The sequence below is a fragment of the Triturus cristatus genome, chromosome 11, assembly GCF_964204655.1.
Source record: "Triturus cristatus chromosome 11, aTriCri1.1, whole genome shotgun sequence".
Taxonomy (NCBI): Eukaryota; Metazoa; Chordata; class Amphibia; order Caudata; family Salamandridae; genus Triturus; species Triturus cristatus.
Window position 1 is genome coordinate 396,508,985 of NC_140594.1, and position 17,728 is coordinate 396,526,712.

The 17,728-nt window shown below is 42.5% G+C and overlaps 1 protein-coding gene across 1 annotated transcript in view; it reads left to right on the top strand.

Annotated features, from left to right (window-relative positions):
* The window catches only part of LOC146784279 (uncharacterized), a 203,977-nt gene that overhangs the window by 38,695 nt on the left and 147,554 nt on the right, over positions 1 to 17,728 (top strand). Inside the window, exons 5-7 of the mRNA XM_085635303.1 lie at positions 2,903 to 3,048; positions 7,889 to 8,050; positions 8,727 to 8,895. Coding sequence (XP_085491429.1) covers positions 2,903 to 3,048; positions 7,889 to 8,050; positions 8,727 to 8,895 — 477 coding nt within the window. The remainder of the gene's footprint in view (positions 1 to 2,902; positions 3,049 to 7,888; positions 8,051 to 8,726; positions 8,896 to 17,728) is intronic.

The window sequence follows — 17,728 nt, forward strand, 5'->3', positions numbered from 1 at the left end:
GTGTCTATTGGCTCTTGAAGGCCAAAAATTTTTGTGTAATGACTCACCCATTGCGCCTCATCTATTGCTATCTCTATAGAAGGAGAATCATCGGAGAGAAGAAATGGGGACCTGATTACTCTCCAGAATGCCTTGCTGTCATTCTGGTTACTAGCCCTGTGTAAATCTTCCCACAGGGATTTTTTTATTGACTTTTTCCTAGTTGTGAGTGCTTGGTTATATAATTTCCTTGCCTGTTGCACTCCTAAACCAGCTCCATCCCTGTTGTATATTGCTTTTTATAATATACGGTGGGCATTCGTACAATTGCTATCAAACCATCTTGGTTTTTGAGGATCACCATTTTTCCTCTCAACGGATAAGGAACTTTTTATGATTGCCGTGATATGATTAAAACTTTCAAGAATTAACGAGGGCGCAGAGTTCTCATTCAAAGAGGAGAGGATATGCGGTAGGGCTTTAGCCACTACAGAATGTGTAATAGTGTCTGGATCAACTAATTCCCATTTCAATGAGTACCCATTCATCTTATCCATAATGAGATTTGGATGGGTATAATGTAATTTATTCTTTTTATACTTTTTATTGGGAATGGAATGTTTCTTCTTAATTGTTATAGTTTGTGGAAAGTGATCGCTTATGGCTATCTTGTGGGTGGAAAAGTGCTTTACCCTGTTACCGAGGTTATTTGATGCCAGAATAAAGTCTATCACCGAACCTGTCCCATTCCCATTATAGGTCGGTGAAAAGGCAATTTGTGGATTTGCTAATTCATTCGTGAAACTCAAATTCAGCATGAGTATAGTCTCGTTCAGGGCACTCCCAAGGATATTATGTGGGAAGTGAGTTAAGTTGCAATTTTCCTCATCATTCATGCCGCATATATAGTTATTATTGTTTGAACACAAATTAATATTAAAATCCCCTCCCCAGATGATTTGAGTATTACCTGGATTAGTCATCTGGATCTTGTATACCATATGTCTGAGTTGATCGATGACTTCAGGTTCGTTCTCTTTAGGGATGTTATTATAAAAATTCACAAATGTTATAGTGTTGTTCCTATCCATAGTAAGAGTGAGGATTTGATAATAGGGGTTAAGTGGCTCAAATACAAATTTTTTCACTATTATTAAATTGGAGACATATATACATAGGCCTCCCTTAGCCCTTCCATGGATTGAAGGAGTGGCTGGTGTGTGAAATGTTTTGAAGCCATTAATATTGATAGCTTTTTTCAACCAGGTCTCTTGGAGACAGAGTATGTCCGTATTCTTAACAAAATCAAGAAACATGTCATTATGCAGTTTAGAGTGTAGGCCCCATATATTCCAATATGTAATTTTTATGTCTTCTTCCTCTATTCGAGATAGAGGATTGTTATCCTCCCTAATATAGCGAAAGACAGGACTAATCAACCGCGTTACACCATTCTGTATTTGCCCCAGTGGACAATTAGATTTAACTGCTGGTTCGATCTCGGGCTCAGGTAAGCCCCTATGTGAGGAAATAGATGAGCTTATGTCAGGATTCCCGGCCTGACTCGTTGTTCTTGTTATTGTTGTTGGGGGTAGTCAATCTAGATCCTCTAGGGAGGTAAGTGCACTAAAACGGTTGTGTGTGGGAATGTTAAAAATTTGGCTGGGCGTAAGCCGGTGGTAGGTTGGTTTCATTAATTCAGGAGGAGGATGATAAAAGAAGCCCAAGGGAAGTATCTTAATTCCTGGATCAAGGATATTTTTGGGCATTAACCCCAAATGTGACTGTGGTTTAGTGTCAGGAGACACAGAAGTGCTGTCCAGCCTAGGGTTCAGTAGCAAGTTAAAGTCCCCTCCCACTAATAGTAACTGTGGCTCTAACTTCGCCAGCTGGGCATTAAAATTGTGAAAGATATCGGGGGAGTTCATGTTCGGGGCATACACGAACACCAGGGCAGCACTGTAACCCACCAGAGATCCCGTGACAATGATGTATCTACCCTCGGCATCCTGCACAACAGCGCCAAGACTAAAGTGGACCCTTTTGTGGATGAGAATGGCTGTTCCCCTGGCATAGCTGCTATAATTGGTGAAGTATCTATGTGCACCCCTGCCAGACCATGATTTAACTCCTAATCTGGCAGGCGGTCACACCACAGCTTTGGCGGTCCTACAGCGGACGGTGCCTTGACTGTCCACTGTAGGACCGCCAAACTCGTAATCTGACCCTTAGTCCTTGAGACTACAAGACAGGGAGACCAATAAGGAATCTCCTGACTCAAAGTGAACCAAATGTGTGTTCTTTAGGAATGCCAATTGAATTTCAGGGAGTCCCAATGCTTCAGGGACTGTTGTCAAAAAGCAAAAAGACATAGGAACCTTCATGGGCAAAAGGAAAAAATGCAAGGTTAGCACAGAGGCACAGGTCATCGGAGGCTTTCATCCCTACAGCATGCATGTCATAAATAACTAAAACAGAAATCTAGTCATATTCAGAGTAAACAGGCCAGATGGCAAATTTGGTAAGCTAAAGGTGAGCATGTGTTCTATAAATTGTGAGCCAAAACATGTTGAATAAGAAACTGCATTTTTGGATCTCATTAAAGATTGATCCCTTTTTGACCATCCATCACATAACTTCTTCAATAAATTCGGAAATGGACATTTTTTTTTCTTTGGAAATTTTGGTCAGAACTATGTAGATGAGGCCTAACTATTAGGTCTCTTGGAGGTGCCTCACAGATCAAATGTTAGATGTAATCATATATAATAAGTCAACATTTTGTTTAGAACCCTAACAGGGCTTATTGAGCTTTCTTTTCTGGGGCCAATGAAATTTGAGTATGGTTTTAATATTTACCTGTTTATTTCCAAACCCCATTTGTGGTTCACTTAGTATCCTTCTTGTCTGTGCTTTGGTGCAGCGGGGACTGGTCTGGAGCTGGTTGATCTGGAGATCCCTAAGCTATGTCAGCAAGGCCCTCAATACTGGTGCCAGAGTGACGAGACAGCCTCATTATGCATGAAAGAAGATTTCTGCATGGAGCTCTGGCAGAATGCTGCTGCTGAGGTAAGTGTTTCAAAAAAAGATTATCTCCTTGACATTTTTTTTTCTGTTGGTACTTGGGTTGTTTTTAGCTATATGTCAGATTATTTTAATTGATACAAAATAATGATACACGCTAGTGATCCTCCTATCATGCTGGCTTACCTCACAGCGCTGTAGGAAACCAAGGTCACAGTGGCTGAGGCTTCAAGCATCTGGAATCTGACACTGGCAGAGCAAACTTCATCCGGGTTTAGGCAGCACCATCACAATCATAAGCGCAACACACTCCTCTTGGTAGCAGTACCGGAATTGGCGGCAGCGAACCATTCTAAACACGGACGATTATAACACGCATACCAAAACTATATGCTTAAAATCAGCACATTAACCACATCCACACAGCTCATTAAGACAGAATCCTCAACACTTGAGTGTGAATGTTCTTGAACTCCTACAGTGCTGCAAGTGTATGAGGATGAAAATGGACAACTATACAAGCAAATCTGTTGCGAACCCCACTTCTCGGGGGCAGACCCAGGTGGAGGAATGAGACACAGCATATGCTCTTCAGAGAATAGGAGAATGGATAGGTGTCCCTCGTGTTTCACCACAACAAGTTACTCTCGTATAGATATGAAATGTTAGGAGTGAGACAGCCCTGAGAGTAACTCTTATCTACAGGGAAGCATTGTATATAGGTATGGATCCCCTTTCTGGCACCTGGAGACAGTAGAAACGCACAGTTGTTCAGATTTCACATAAACGGTTATTTATTCTGCACAATTCCTACAAAACGTTTATGTATCAGAATGGCGGTAATTATAATGATAATCTCAGTAGTCATGTTACGAAAAAAGGTACATATGAGAAATACTTCAAACATTGAACACTCCTGCTCTCTTCATTAGAGCAGTCTAGTCCCTGCCTAATATTTACACATATATCATCAGGTTATTGCATTGACTGAATGGTTATTATAATGCTATAACTATTACTATAACAAGCCACTCAAGTATCCCCGCATACCTCAGAAAGCTGTTGGGTCCGCAGCCAGATAGCAGTGCTTCGGCATCGGCTATGAAAATAAATGTGACCTTGCACACACTGTTAACATTACCATTCCAAAAAACTATTTTCTAGGCCGTAAGCCTGACACACACAAACACACACACAAACACACACAGTAAAGTAATGCTCTTATGCTGGCATACAATCAGGCCTGACTTGTATGTAACATGTATGTATTACCAGGAACGCCCTGCCACACATGACAAATCAATGTAACATTACATAGCATTTTAACATGTGCTGCAGAGCAGCATTCTGCTCTGTTACCCATTTGCCCCACTATAGTCCTACTCGGGGGCATGACGAGCTGCTGCACATGATAGTTTAGATTGATGTTTTAATGTATGCTTTCTCTGCGTTACTTCTAAAATGTCAGGGGGCCTAACTGCAGGCAACCCAATTGCCATATGAGCTTTAATGTAAACTGAGAAGTATAATTTTCTGTTAAATTCAACTGTGTTAAAAAAAAAAGCAACTTCCTATTAACCCTCTCAGGCCCCTGCCCTAGTGACTCTTGGATTGTGCCGTCACTCACAAACGAAGTACACAATCATTCAATCAGGGTTTTTAAAGCGTGCTACTCACCCGTGAGGGTCACCTCTCAATGTGCTGCAGGGTGGAGGGGGGTTGCAGCTCCGGTCATAAACTCACTTTATTCTTTTTAAAAAAAAATTTTTTAAGGAATATAGGAACGTCTTAATATCATAGCAAGACAAACTATTAGGCAATTTACCCAGATTTTCTCCTGTGTAGTTTCCATAATATGACCGAACAGGCATTTAATTTACAGTCCAAGCACACTTTTTTCTCTTTTTATTCTAGCTCTGCCCCTCTTGTCCACCCACCAACTTCTAAAAAGTTGTTACTCAATATCCTGGAATCTGGGGATTGCAGATTTTAGATTTTATGTCTGTCATTCTCCTAGCAAGTGGAAGGTTTTCTCCCACATTTAGTGCAACTTTGAAATTTGCAACATGGCCTGTCAACTGCCAGTTGGTCTTATGGTGGACAAATACATCAAATATCAGAGGACCCTGAAATGAGTCCTTAAAGCTTGTGGCAGGCTTCTTGTTGGCAAAGGTACGGAATGGGTACTTCTTGATCATTAAATTGTACTTAATTTTGACAAAAATGAAAAATATATTTTCAAATTGAAAATGTGTAAAACTAAAAAGAGATTAAATGTTATGACGCAAAAAAAAAACAAGTACCTTTGCTCTTGTTGTCTATTTGTTATCACTCAGGACAACAGGTTATTCGCTGTTACCCTCTATAATTCTATATGTAATAATTAAGGCTCCCTGTTTTCCATTTTTAGTGGTTTTTACAGATAATTAGAGACAGAAAAACATTTATTTTCATATCTGTATTCCTTTTAAATATGGATAAATTCAGAAATGGGGTTGCTTTTTGAGTTATTCTAAATACTGTCTGCCTTGAGTACCAGATCAATATCTGTGTGGATTGATACGTAAGGGGGTTAAAAAGAAAGGATTTTTAGAAAATAGGCTTAAACAGCAGTAGATATGCACAAGGCTGATACTGAAATTAGCATATTTTCTTGTAAGTGCATTGATCTATCTTCTGCTGGTGTTCATAGCATTGAAACCTGATAGGCATTTAAGCATGAGTGCAGCTTTATTGGTTAAATAAATGTGGAAATATACTAATTTCAGTTTAATTTTTCACAAAACCCAAAATAAAGATGGATAAATACAGATAAGATTAGCAAAAAATAAATATGGATGACTACAGATGGAAATGTAAAAAAATAAATAGCATAATCCCGGGAGCCTTCGAAATAATTAACATTCTATTCAGGATTGCAGTAAACTATTGATTCAAACTAAAGTGGAGCTAAACAAAACCATTTTTACTGTTCCCTGTCCATCTTTAATATTTCCTTTACCCATGGTTTCTTAGCTGCATGTTTCTTGTTGTATTGTAGGGGATTCCTACTCATGGAGTGTGGTGTTGCTCCTTTCAACTTCACTTTGCACCTCCTTCATCTGTTTAATTGTTTAAATTTTCTTACCTTTTCACTGAAACATCCCTGTCTGGTCGCCAAAGTAGTCGACACAGAAAACACACTGCAGCAATGGTACACTTACATAGGAGCCCTGTCTTTTATTTATTTTTGCCTAATTGTTGTTACAGTACTTATTATTCAATTGATTACAATATGATTTGGCTTTTTTTTTATATACCTAACCTGGGATTTCACCCTATGTCCTGTTTCATGTTTCCCTGTACTTAGTTATTTTTCATGAAAATGGTTTGTCTATGGAAATCATTTAGTAAGAAAATTGGTTATTATTTAAGGAGGATGTGAGTCATTCCTAAGTAATAAGTCCCAAAATCCTGTAAGATAAAAAAAACAGCTTCAATTATTTAAAACTGTCCCCCACCATTTTAGCTGTGGCACAGAAAAAACAGGCTTAATTTTGAAAATTGTGCAAGCATTTTGCAACACTAATAGAGTTAAGAAGTCTAAACACAGCACAACCAAAATAATCTCACAGCCAATTTCTAAGAATTATGAAAAATAATAATTAAAAAAATAAACCAAAACCACTAAAATCCTGTTTTGGGGGCAGGAGATATGAATGTTAAAATATTTTAGGACAGAAAAGCACCCCAAAACAGTAAAGTTTTCATCAGAAATCACTGTTCCCGGTTGCCTGGGACCTAGGCGCAGTTTCAGGCTGATTGTGATGGAGCCAATCGGGACAGTCTGGTCAAAGTTTTTACTTTCTAACTTGGCCATGTTTAATATGTCAGAGCACATACACTCGAGAGTGAGCAGCAGTGCCTTACTACACAGAGCTAAGGTTGTGCTAGTTCAAGTACCAGGATGATCAGCCCTCAAAACATGGGGGGACTGAGCAAAAAGGGGCATGTTCTCGCACATTTGTATTTTGTGGACATGGTTTTCCAAGCCTTGGCATTTCGCCAAATGGAATGCAACTACCCAGGAGTCGTTGTAGTGGAATTTTCCATTTCAGAAATTTATCAGTTTGACGTAGGCCTGTGAAGCAACACTGCTTATAGCGACAACCAACCTCATGGCAGCATTTCTATTCCCTTTTATTTTACTTACGCCATTTATAAAAGAGACCAACCTTACGCAGACAAGTCAGCCCTGCTGCGAAGCTGCTAGGCCACATACTCTATGGAATAAAACATCTCCAGATTTATTTTGTGATAGTGAAAATACAGTCTTGAAGAGTTTATTAGATATTTCCATCACAATATTTCCCTCTTTTCTCCAACTCTACTAGCCGTGTAGAAGTTCTGCCTGGCATGGGTTTCAATTGGCTTTGCCAGGTTTTCAGAATTACCAATCTAACTTGTGACTAACTCTACTATCGCACCCCAGCTAGTCTCCAAAAAACAGCCCCAGAATGCCACTTATTCTTCCCTCTCCTACCAGCCTATTAAAGCTACTGGCATGACATACAGCTGATTTGTTCCCAGTCCTGGAGGCCTCTGATTGACACCAACCTGACAGAACTGAGACTGTCCCAAAAACCCAGAATTTTTGAGCCCCCAGGACAACATATACCTGAATTCTCATGCTTGCACATCGTTTGAGAGGCACCCTAGTGTCATGTGACTGACTCTACCCCAGGCCTAAAGGGCTTTCAGTAGCAGCATCCTCCTGCAGGGAAATCTCTCAGTTTTCCTGTAGACTGGTTGGCCTAGTGGGCACTGCAAGCAACGCCCCACCCCCAGTCCTGGGTCTGTAGAATGAACTCTTATGCACTTTTATTATTATTTCATTTTGCCCCAGACACTGATTGGCTCCGGTGCTGAAGAGTCTGCTGGAAGTCTGAAGGAATGGAGGAGGAAAGACGGTACAAACCCGCTGAGTGCTGACTGGGGATGGCGGTGCACTGCCTGCAAATCCATATTCGACTTTTTGAAAAAAAACGTGGCTAATGATCAGAGCGATGTGAGTTTCAAAGCATGAGGCTGTGCGTGAAGTCCCCAAGTCCCCTAAAAAATCCCACTGTAGGAGCGCCTGAATGTATCCCATCCCTGAGTCATGCAGGCCTCGGGGTGACTGGCCCAGTATTCCTGTGGAAGCAGCACAAGGATTTTTGTGGGGTTTGGAAAGACACATTTTAAAGTTTTTTGTGAGAATCCCTTTCTGAAAGTTTGTTTGACATCATGAAGGCTTCGATTAGCAGTAAAATTATGAACAGAGACCTCCAAATATGTCCTGCCCCAAAAATTGTTAAAACAATACTGGTTCCATGTGTGTGTCCAGCTTTCGCAGTGACTGGCTCAATAGCCGTGTTCCAACCCTGTCAGCCATGCAGCCCTATAGGATATAGGGCATAGGTTCTGTACCCCAGGAGCTTGGGCTCATACAGTCTAAGAAGGCAGGCTCTGTTCAGCTCTATCAACCCAGGAGCAGCCTTGTTCTAGAGGTGGCTTTGTGACCCAGCGCCAGTCACTTCAGAAATTCAGCCCAGGGTCTGCCTCCCTTCTCTTAATCTTAGCCCCATCCCTTTCAGTGTTCAATAAATCAAATTCATATTTCACAAATAAACACATGCATGTGATTAAACCCACCTTTTGTTTTCTGTCTCCTTGTTCCCCTGACTCCCCCTCACCTGCTGCAGGCAGAGATCAGTAGAGCACTGGACCGCGTGTGCGACTCGTTTTCTTTTTTTATTAGGTGGCCTTGCAGATGGGTGATCAGGAGATTCAAGACAGCGATTATGAAGGCTTTCGAGGGCCACCAGGATTCAGCAACATTCTGTGCGAACGTGCGCCTGTGCAGCAGAGCAGGTGAGCACCATTCAGCCTTAGAAGTGATTCTCCTCCAGGAGTCACAGGTGGGTTACTCAAAACATTGACCAGGTGGGTAGTGCCACAAGCCGATGTCCCTGAGGCAAAAGGTGCCTGTGTTCTTTGGGTCATTTTCTAGGTATGCTAACAACAACTTAAGGATGATGACATAGGTAGGTGCAGTGTGCACAAGTATCTACTCAGTTGCCTTAAGCACTACAAAACCTCTGGGTTCTGATGACATTCTCAAACCGCTTGACTTTTGGCCATATGGTTTATGAAGGGCTTTAAGTGGGATGAAATAAGTAAGGTGTATATATATGGGGCACGGCCTATATAATTATGAGCATGGCTTAAACATGTGAACTAATTTTCTGTGTGCTCCCCAATGGTATTTTGGATCCTCTCTGAGTTTTCTGTTATTGCATCCAGATATATATCACAACAACTACATACACCTAAAACCAGCCAGGGTTATTGCCTTTGTCAATGGTTGGTAGCTGTTGAAATTAAACGAGTAATTGATATTGAAAATATTTCAATTCTGTAATCATGAGACTGTGAATTAAACATTAATGAGGCCTAACGATAGTAACACATAACATTTTCATATCAATGAAAACATATTAAAATACGATATTTGTAACCACTATATTAGTGAAAACTATATTAAAAGCATCAATATTATTTACAACTATATTACTTACCTCAAACAATGACATTCTTGTCAACTATATTTGTGCATCATGATATTAGTGTGTCCCGATATTTAATTCATGATATTTCCGTGTCCTGATATTTTTCAACCAAATTTTGCCCAAACACTGGTTGAGATGCTGTGCCAGTGCAGCTACTATGTCTAACGTTTGCTCTTATAAATAATATAGGTTTTTGGTTAAATTAATTTTATAATTCTAGAACCGCTGTGTTTGAATGGGTAAATGTGCTGCTCTGTTAAAGGGCATAACCCAGGGGTGAAATGCTGAGCCCCCTAAAAGACACATCTATAGGCTTTAGGGAGGGATACTACTAAGGCGATATTCACAAACTGCATTTTGAAGTATGTGAAGTAGTACTACTCACGTACTTCAAAATGCTAGTATCATATGCAGGGATATCCTTCAGGGCGGCGAAGATCTCTGCACATGTAAGGCTATGATTTACGTATAAGTGAGGACTTGACCAGGGGGAGTTGTAGAAAAATGGGAAATAATTACTTGAAAATAGGAGGAGTTTGGGGAAGCATAGAGCAAAGTTTATGGAGGGACATGTAAATAAAAACACACACCCATAAAAGAGTAAGGCTATTGCTATTACAGACTACACTTCCAAAGCAACTACAGTCTTAAAACAAGGTGTGAATATACTGCAGCCTAGCATTGAGGTAGGCCTAGCACAACAGATGGCCACTCGCAGGTACTGCAACACACTCCCATAGAAACTAATGCATTCAGGGGCTTGAAATATAACACCACGGGAAATAAATATAATGTTGCAATAAATAAGGTATTTCGACTTTTAAATGTAAAGAGTATTTATTAGTGTTAAAAATGATATACATTTATGATGAAATGTTCTAAAATGTAAATTGTTAAAATAAGCACACATTAAGTAATATCATGGAATAAAACATAAATGCAGATGTGTAGAGGCTTCATCTCCCATAAATCCTGGCTCCTCTCCCACACTCAACAATGGTAATAAGCTTATTCCACTCTACTCATCTGCATATAGTATTTAAATCCATATTTCACAGAGAACTGCAAATTATGGGAAATATTTCACCATTACCTGTGAAATATGGATCCCAAAGATGACCAAGATCGCCATCTTGGTCATCTTTGGGATCCATATTTCACAGGTTGGAGGCAAGTTGGAGAGGAGCTTGAGGAACGAGCTCCCAGGCTGGGGATTGCTTTTGGTGAAACTCCCTGCGAGATTCGCTCACACATGCTCCCATAGCAACAAGGAGGACCTGTAAAACTCTACTCACCGTTCTTGGCTTCGAGGAGTTTGCGGGGACGGTCCGGATAGGCTAGACTTGAATCGAGTCGACAAGGAGAAGAGTGGGAGAGGAGGAGCCAGCCTGGAGTCAAGGTCTGCCCTGGGCAAGGGGCTGGTTCTTGGTGAAATAAAAAAAAAATGAAAGGTGTATATAAAAGGGAAATTCTCATCGCTGAGATCCTAAGCATTGGTTCGCAGCGGGTACTGGGGAGATTGTATCGTTCCTCCCCCCGCTCCCAACACACAAAACTTGATGGAGAGAAGGTGCTCATTTGACTCTTCTCGCTTTGATAAATGTGGTTGCCGTTGCTCGGGTGCGGGCTGAAAAAGTACGGGAAGAAGGACCAGAAGAGGCGCAGCGGTGCACGGCACCGAGGTCATATCAGGAGGGCAGGAGTCACCACTCTGTCCGTGTGGCTATGTTGGCGGGTCCGCCCAAGGTAGGGCTTGTGAACCGGAGGATCGGTACGTTGGTGGTTGTTGGATGATTTAGGATCCTCGGTCTTGATCGCTACCATAGACTTTTTTGTGGGGCTTGCTCTAGGGGAGACTTTTCATTTTCACCAACAAGACAATTGAAACAAGAAGAATGACCAGTCAACAGGTATGATTGTAATTGCCCCACCTTGCAATAGACACAGAAAGAGGACGAAGATTATTGTGAGGTTGGGTGAGAGAAATCGAAAAAGGACTAGGTTTAAGGGAGGTAGGAGAAGAGAAAATGAAAGAGGACAGGAAGCAAATGAAACAGACAAAGGAAACATTTTATCCAAACCTTGGATAAAAATAGATGATGTTTTAGGGCTTCGAAGATAGTTAGGATGATCCAGTATAATTAATCAGACACATAAATAATTACATAAAGAATTTATGAAGAGCGTCACTAGTTGATTGAATTATATAATTAGATTAAATAAACTAAAATGAATGGTGTCACTAGGGATTTATGATTCAAATCTATAAACAAAATAGGAACACATATGAGTACAATTCTCGAGTAAAATAAGGAGGTTTGTTCAATGTAAATAGTCGGTCATGATTTGATACTTATTTAAGGGCTGCCATACTTTATGCTAAGGACAGTGATTAACGTCTGAGATAATAGCATCAACCGCTGCACACCCAAGGTAGTTTTTACGCCCTATTATTCGGCCTTGAACATTAGTCTCAGTCAAGGTGTTGGAGGTAACGTCTAAGCAGCAATAGTACATTCTAAATACACAATGATAGGGTCAAATCTGTTACCTGTAACAAGCAACTCTCACTCTATATCATACACTTCCAAGCTCTCTAGGGATGCAACCAAAACCTTTAAATACAACCAGCTCAGGAAGAACCCTGAAACACTCATCTCAGATCCCTCCTTTAATTCTAAAAAAGGTGTAATCATTAACGTCTTAATTTTCTTCACCAGATCTCCGGCCAAATGGTGCACTGCGATCTTTAACCTGCTATACGTTAAGGAGTCAAAAAACATCCCAAACAGCACTAAGTTGCTTATAACACCATCTAAAAATACTAGGGCTACACTGAATATATCATTCTACAAAAATGGCACGGTGCTCGTGCAAGAGGCCAACAAAGATCTGGAAGTATTTGATGATTATTATTCCAGCTTAAAAGATCATTTTCATAACATAACTCGGGTAAACCATCGCCAGGGCAACACGCCAAACACTATCACCCACTCTCCTCGGAGTGCTCTGGTTATAAGTGAATGGAGTACTAATCAGGATAGTTATCATACACAAACCCCAAGTACTAGTGATCAGGAGAGTCAGCAACCTTGGAAGCACCCATCTACCCCCAGTACAAGTCACAACTCAAGGCCAGGCCACATAGCCATGAATCCGTTACTGGGCATTCACAAAACAGTTAGTACTAATATTCCAAAATCAAACCCAGCATATTCTAGAGTGCCGTCCATTCTTCAAACACCCTTACAACTGTTCAAACAGCTGATCTTGGGGATGAAGCATCCATCGACCAGAACCTTAGGAGGATAAAGAGCAATACCCCTAATAATTCAGGGCTAGCCCTTCAGTCTAAAATAAAACGACAGATAAAACGACAGACAGTGGAGAAGTGTGGCTCAATGGTTAGAGTGGCAGACCTCGATGCAGAGCACTGGTCTGGGACCAGGGTTCGATTCCCGACGCGGCAGGGTCTCAGGCTATAAATTCCTCAGACCTGATATTCTCGCATCAGTGCCTATTCTAATCATGGGTCCCACGCTGCAACTCTGGGCAATAGCTTGCTTAGTCTCCACAACGGCCCCAACAGCGCTGGGATGCCTGGCTTCACCATGGGGGTGCCCAGGAGTGGACACTTCACACGGATAGCCAGGAAGGGTTCCTACAGCGGTATGAGTACAGCGCGGAGATACCCCCAGGGGTGATTTGGCGCTATATAAGCACATACACATTTACACACATTTACATTTATCCACAAGCCTGTTGATCGTGAAACAGCCAGCTTACTGTTCCACAGTACAGAGATCACACTACACAATCCTCATCTATCGCCTCCTTTGAATAAGGAGTTAGAAAATCTCATTGCCCAGACAGATAGGTTAGCTATGGATTTACAAAATGCCACTAAGAACATGAAGAATGTTTTAACTCTCTCAGAAAGCTATCTCTCCAAAACTATCCACATAAAAAATTCAGTTAACACACTCCTCATTAATCATCATTATTCGACCCCCCTGCCTTTGTCTAACAGGATTTATGATCCTCGTAAGTTCCTGAGATACCTGACGGACATTGAAACACTGGCATTACTACTATCCAATGAGACATCACCCACTTTCACCGCCAATATAATTGATCAGAAAATTAAAGTTGTCCTAATTAATGTTAACAGAACAACTCAATCAAATGGCAGGAAGCTAAACCCCAGTAACCTGAAAGAATTAAAGAGAATCCCAGTGTGGCAGGACACTAACCGAGACAACCCTCTTAAATCGATTTCTTGCCTTTGACTTAATTGCCTTTCAGCAGTAAAACATGCGGCTGACATTGCAGACCTAAAATTGAACCATAACATATACGTGGCTATTCTAACAGATTCGTGGCTCACTGAATCCTCTTCACCGAGCCTTGACTTAATTGTGCCCCCAAAGTACAACATTGTAAGATTAGACAGGCTAAACAATACGGGTGGAGGGGTGGCTTGTATCCACAGATCGGACATAGTCATCTCCAAAGGGCTCACAGACCCCATGGAATTTTGTGAATACCTCATGCTCTCATTAAGATCTTTGAACAATCAACTCTACAAATTACACACGTTCTGCCACCCCCCAGGGAAAAACATAAACTTCATAGACCAGCTAATGAAAGTCACTACAGCAAATTCTGATCCTCACTCTATTGACATTTTTCTTGGAGACTTCAAGCTGCATTGGAATGACCTCAAGGACAATCAGATCAATATTCTTAAAGAATTCCTAGCTGTTCATGATCTAAGGCAAGCGTGTGCCCTCCCAACTCACTGTAACTGCTCAATTTTAGATTGTATCATCTCTAAAGAAAACGTGGTGGAATCAATTTCATTTGTACCTTATGACTGGTCAGATCACTGCATCATCAATTTCCGAATATCTTACAGAAAGAAGAAAACAGTGTCACAATTTGTCAAATTCAAGCAGTGGATTAGAGACAATAAAGTCCTGAACATGGAGAGTCTGTCAGCGTGGTGCGAGATTGAATTTATACCGCCTTCTGAAATGGAAAACATCAGTGATCTTACGGAGCATTACAATCTTATGATGTCAAAATGAATTGATAATTTAGCTTTGCTAAAACTTAGAAGAATACAGATTAGGGATACAAATCCATGGTTCAACGGTTCTCTGAATGAAGAAAGGCGGATTCTCAGACTTTCTGAATTGAATTGGAGACAACATCCATCTTCCCACCATCTAACACAGTTAAGGAAGACCAGGAAAGCATACAATAAAAGCGTTCTTAATTCAAAAAGAGAATTTTTTGAGAAGTTAACTGGATAACGCAAAGAACAGTCCAAGAAAGCTATTTGAATTGCTAAAAGATCAATCGAACAAGCGGGCCAAATCCTCACTTCTAACTAATAAATCTGAATTGAGCTGCGATGATTTTTCATCATTTTTAACAGCTAAAGCCAGTTCACTGGAGAGTGAACTCTTGAATACCACCGACATAACCTTTAATTCAAGGAGTACACTAGAGGAGCAACCAGCACTCACAGCACCAGCACGGCCTAAAATAATGTGCAATGGTCAACATTCAAACTATACGACCAGGAGGACATAGCCAACATTATAATAACTTTGAAACTGTCCAACCATTACAATGACATCTTCATACAAAATGCTGGCCCTCATTCAATCATAAGGTCATACCAATTTGGACTAAGATAATTTTTTTTTTTTTTTTTATTAGAAACCGTTAGTACACAATAAAATACAGACAAGGGCCTACAACGACCAAGGCCGGCCGCTATAGAGCCCGAGGGCCCGCAATGCAACGCCACACATTCAAACGAACCAGAGGCAAAGCTCCCGGCCGTCCGTGAGCACATATAGCAGGCCGTGGCCATAGGCCAGGAGCAATCGGAAAAAACAGTTTCATTTTCTATTAAATACAAAACACACTCAAGGCACTGAGAGTCCGAAATAGCAGCGTGCTCTTCCCAGGACGGGGAACTACGTACAGTGTCCATAGCAGTTCTTGTCTGGAAGCGGTAGTGGGGGGCAACGGGAAGACAAAGCATGGAACACACCTCACACAATCCTGCAGAATGCGTAGCTAGGGGGACAAAGCGATATCGACCTCTAATGGCAGAGACGGGGTGCAGATACGTCCACGATATAAATTCCATGGACCCCATACCTTAGTCCATTTCCCTGGCTTGCCTCTCGCCACATACACCGTCTTTTCCCTAAACATACACCCGTCCATATTCTCCTTCCATACCTCGATCGTGGGCGGCCTCGGGGAACCCCACAACTGTGCAATGTTACGCTTAGCCACCATGTACCCCAAAGTCACCCACAGCGTCTGTGCAGCATTATGATCATTCGGTTCCCAGACATTCAACAAACACCTCCTAGCCTCTGGCAACAGAGCAACGTGCGTGACCTCTTCCATTACGGTGTGGATACCGTTCCAAAATCGCACAACCTCCGAACACTCCCATAAGATATGAAGAAAGGTACCCGGCAGGCCACATCCACGCTTACACAGTCCATCCCCCGAGTAGCCCATACGCAGCAAACCGGGCCCCGTAACATACACTCTATGAAGAATCTTCAGCTGTACGAATCGTAAGCGGGCCGGGATCGCCACCTCTTTTGGGGATGCCACCGCCGATACCCAGTCCTCATCGTCCAGTTCCAAGCCATCGCCCGTCCATGCCTCCCGCAAACGGAGAAGCAAGCCCACACGATCATTAATGAGTTTCTTATAAATCAGGGAAATAGTGCTGTCGGGCACGTAGCCATCCAACACTCTATCCTCCAATGGGGAATACTCGGGTATAGCAGCAGTGTCCGGAAAAACCGAACACAGCGCATGGTATACTTGCGCATACCGGAAGTACTCTTTATCATTTAATTTGTATTCAGTTTTAAGCATGTCAAACGTTTTGAAAGACCCCTTCGCCCAAAGATCACCCACCTTACATATACCAATCATATCCCATTTCTCAAAGCCTTTCGATCTCCACAGACAGCCCAACCGCCCGGAGGCATACAACGGCGTCGCCCGAGTCAAGCGATCCCTCCACCCCATCGCAGCACCTGCGTGGGTCCTGTCAACCGCGTATCCGGGGTCACCGAGTACAGCGCCCTATTATAATCCCCACCCGGGAGCAGAAATTTATCCATCTCGAAGGCCGGATTCAAGGCAGGACCGTATATCCCGTGGTTCACCGCCGCCAGCTGAGACGCCCAATAGTATCGTTTAATATCGGGGAGGGCGACCCCCCCATCGTACCAAGGGAGCGTCAACTTAGCGAGAGCGATCCGCGGCCGCCCGTCCCAAAACAGTTGGAGCTGAAGACCCTCCACCTCACGGAAATAACGGGCTGGCACGACATCTAGAGTATTTTGCAAAGCATACAAGAAGCGAGGTAGCGACATCATTTTAAACAATGCCACCCTGCGAGCGGCGAAAGCGGAAGTCGTCGCCACCTCGCGACGTCGGCCTTCAATCGCTGGAGGGGAGGGAGAAGGTTTCGCTCATAGCGGACCGCGGGATCCAGAGAGTTAAAGATTCCCAAATATTTGAACCCCAGTGTAGCAATCTGGATGGGGCAATCCCGTGGCAGGAGGGGGGCCTCGCCCGAGAGGACGTAAACACACGACTTGGCCCAGTTGATGATTAGGCCAGAGTTGCGACCAAAGGAATTCAGTACGTCCACCAATACAATAAGCGACTGTCGGGGAGAGGTGAGATACAAAAGGATGTCATCCGCGTAAAGGGAGACACGGTCTTCAAACTCCGGCGTCCATCTGATGCCTCGCAGCGACGGCTCCCAACGCAACCAGGCGGCGAGAGGCTCCAAAGAAAGTGCAAAGAGAAGGGGTGACAACGGACATCCCTGCCGCGTACCTCTCCCCAGTGCGAAGGGAGCCGACACCCTACCATTCACCACCACTTGAGCCAATGGGCCAGCATATAGTAATTTTACCCAACCAATAAACTCAGGGCCGAACCCAAATTTCGCCAACACGGCCCAAATATACGGCCACTCCAAAGTGTCGAACGCCATAGTAGCATCTAATGATGCCAAGATGGCCGGCTCACGTATAAAGTTCGCTCTAGCAAGCACGCCATGCAACTGC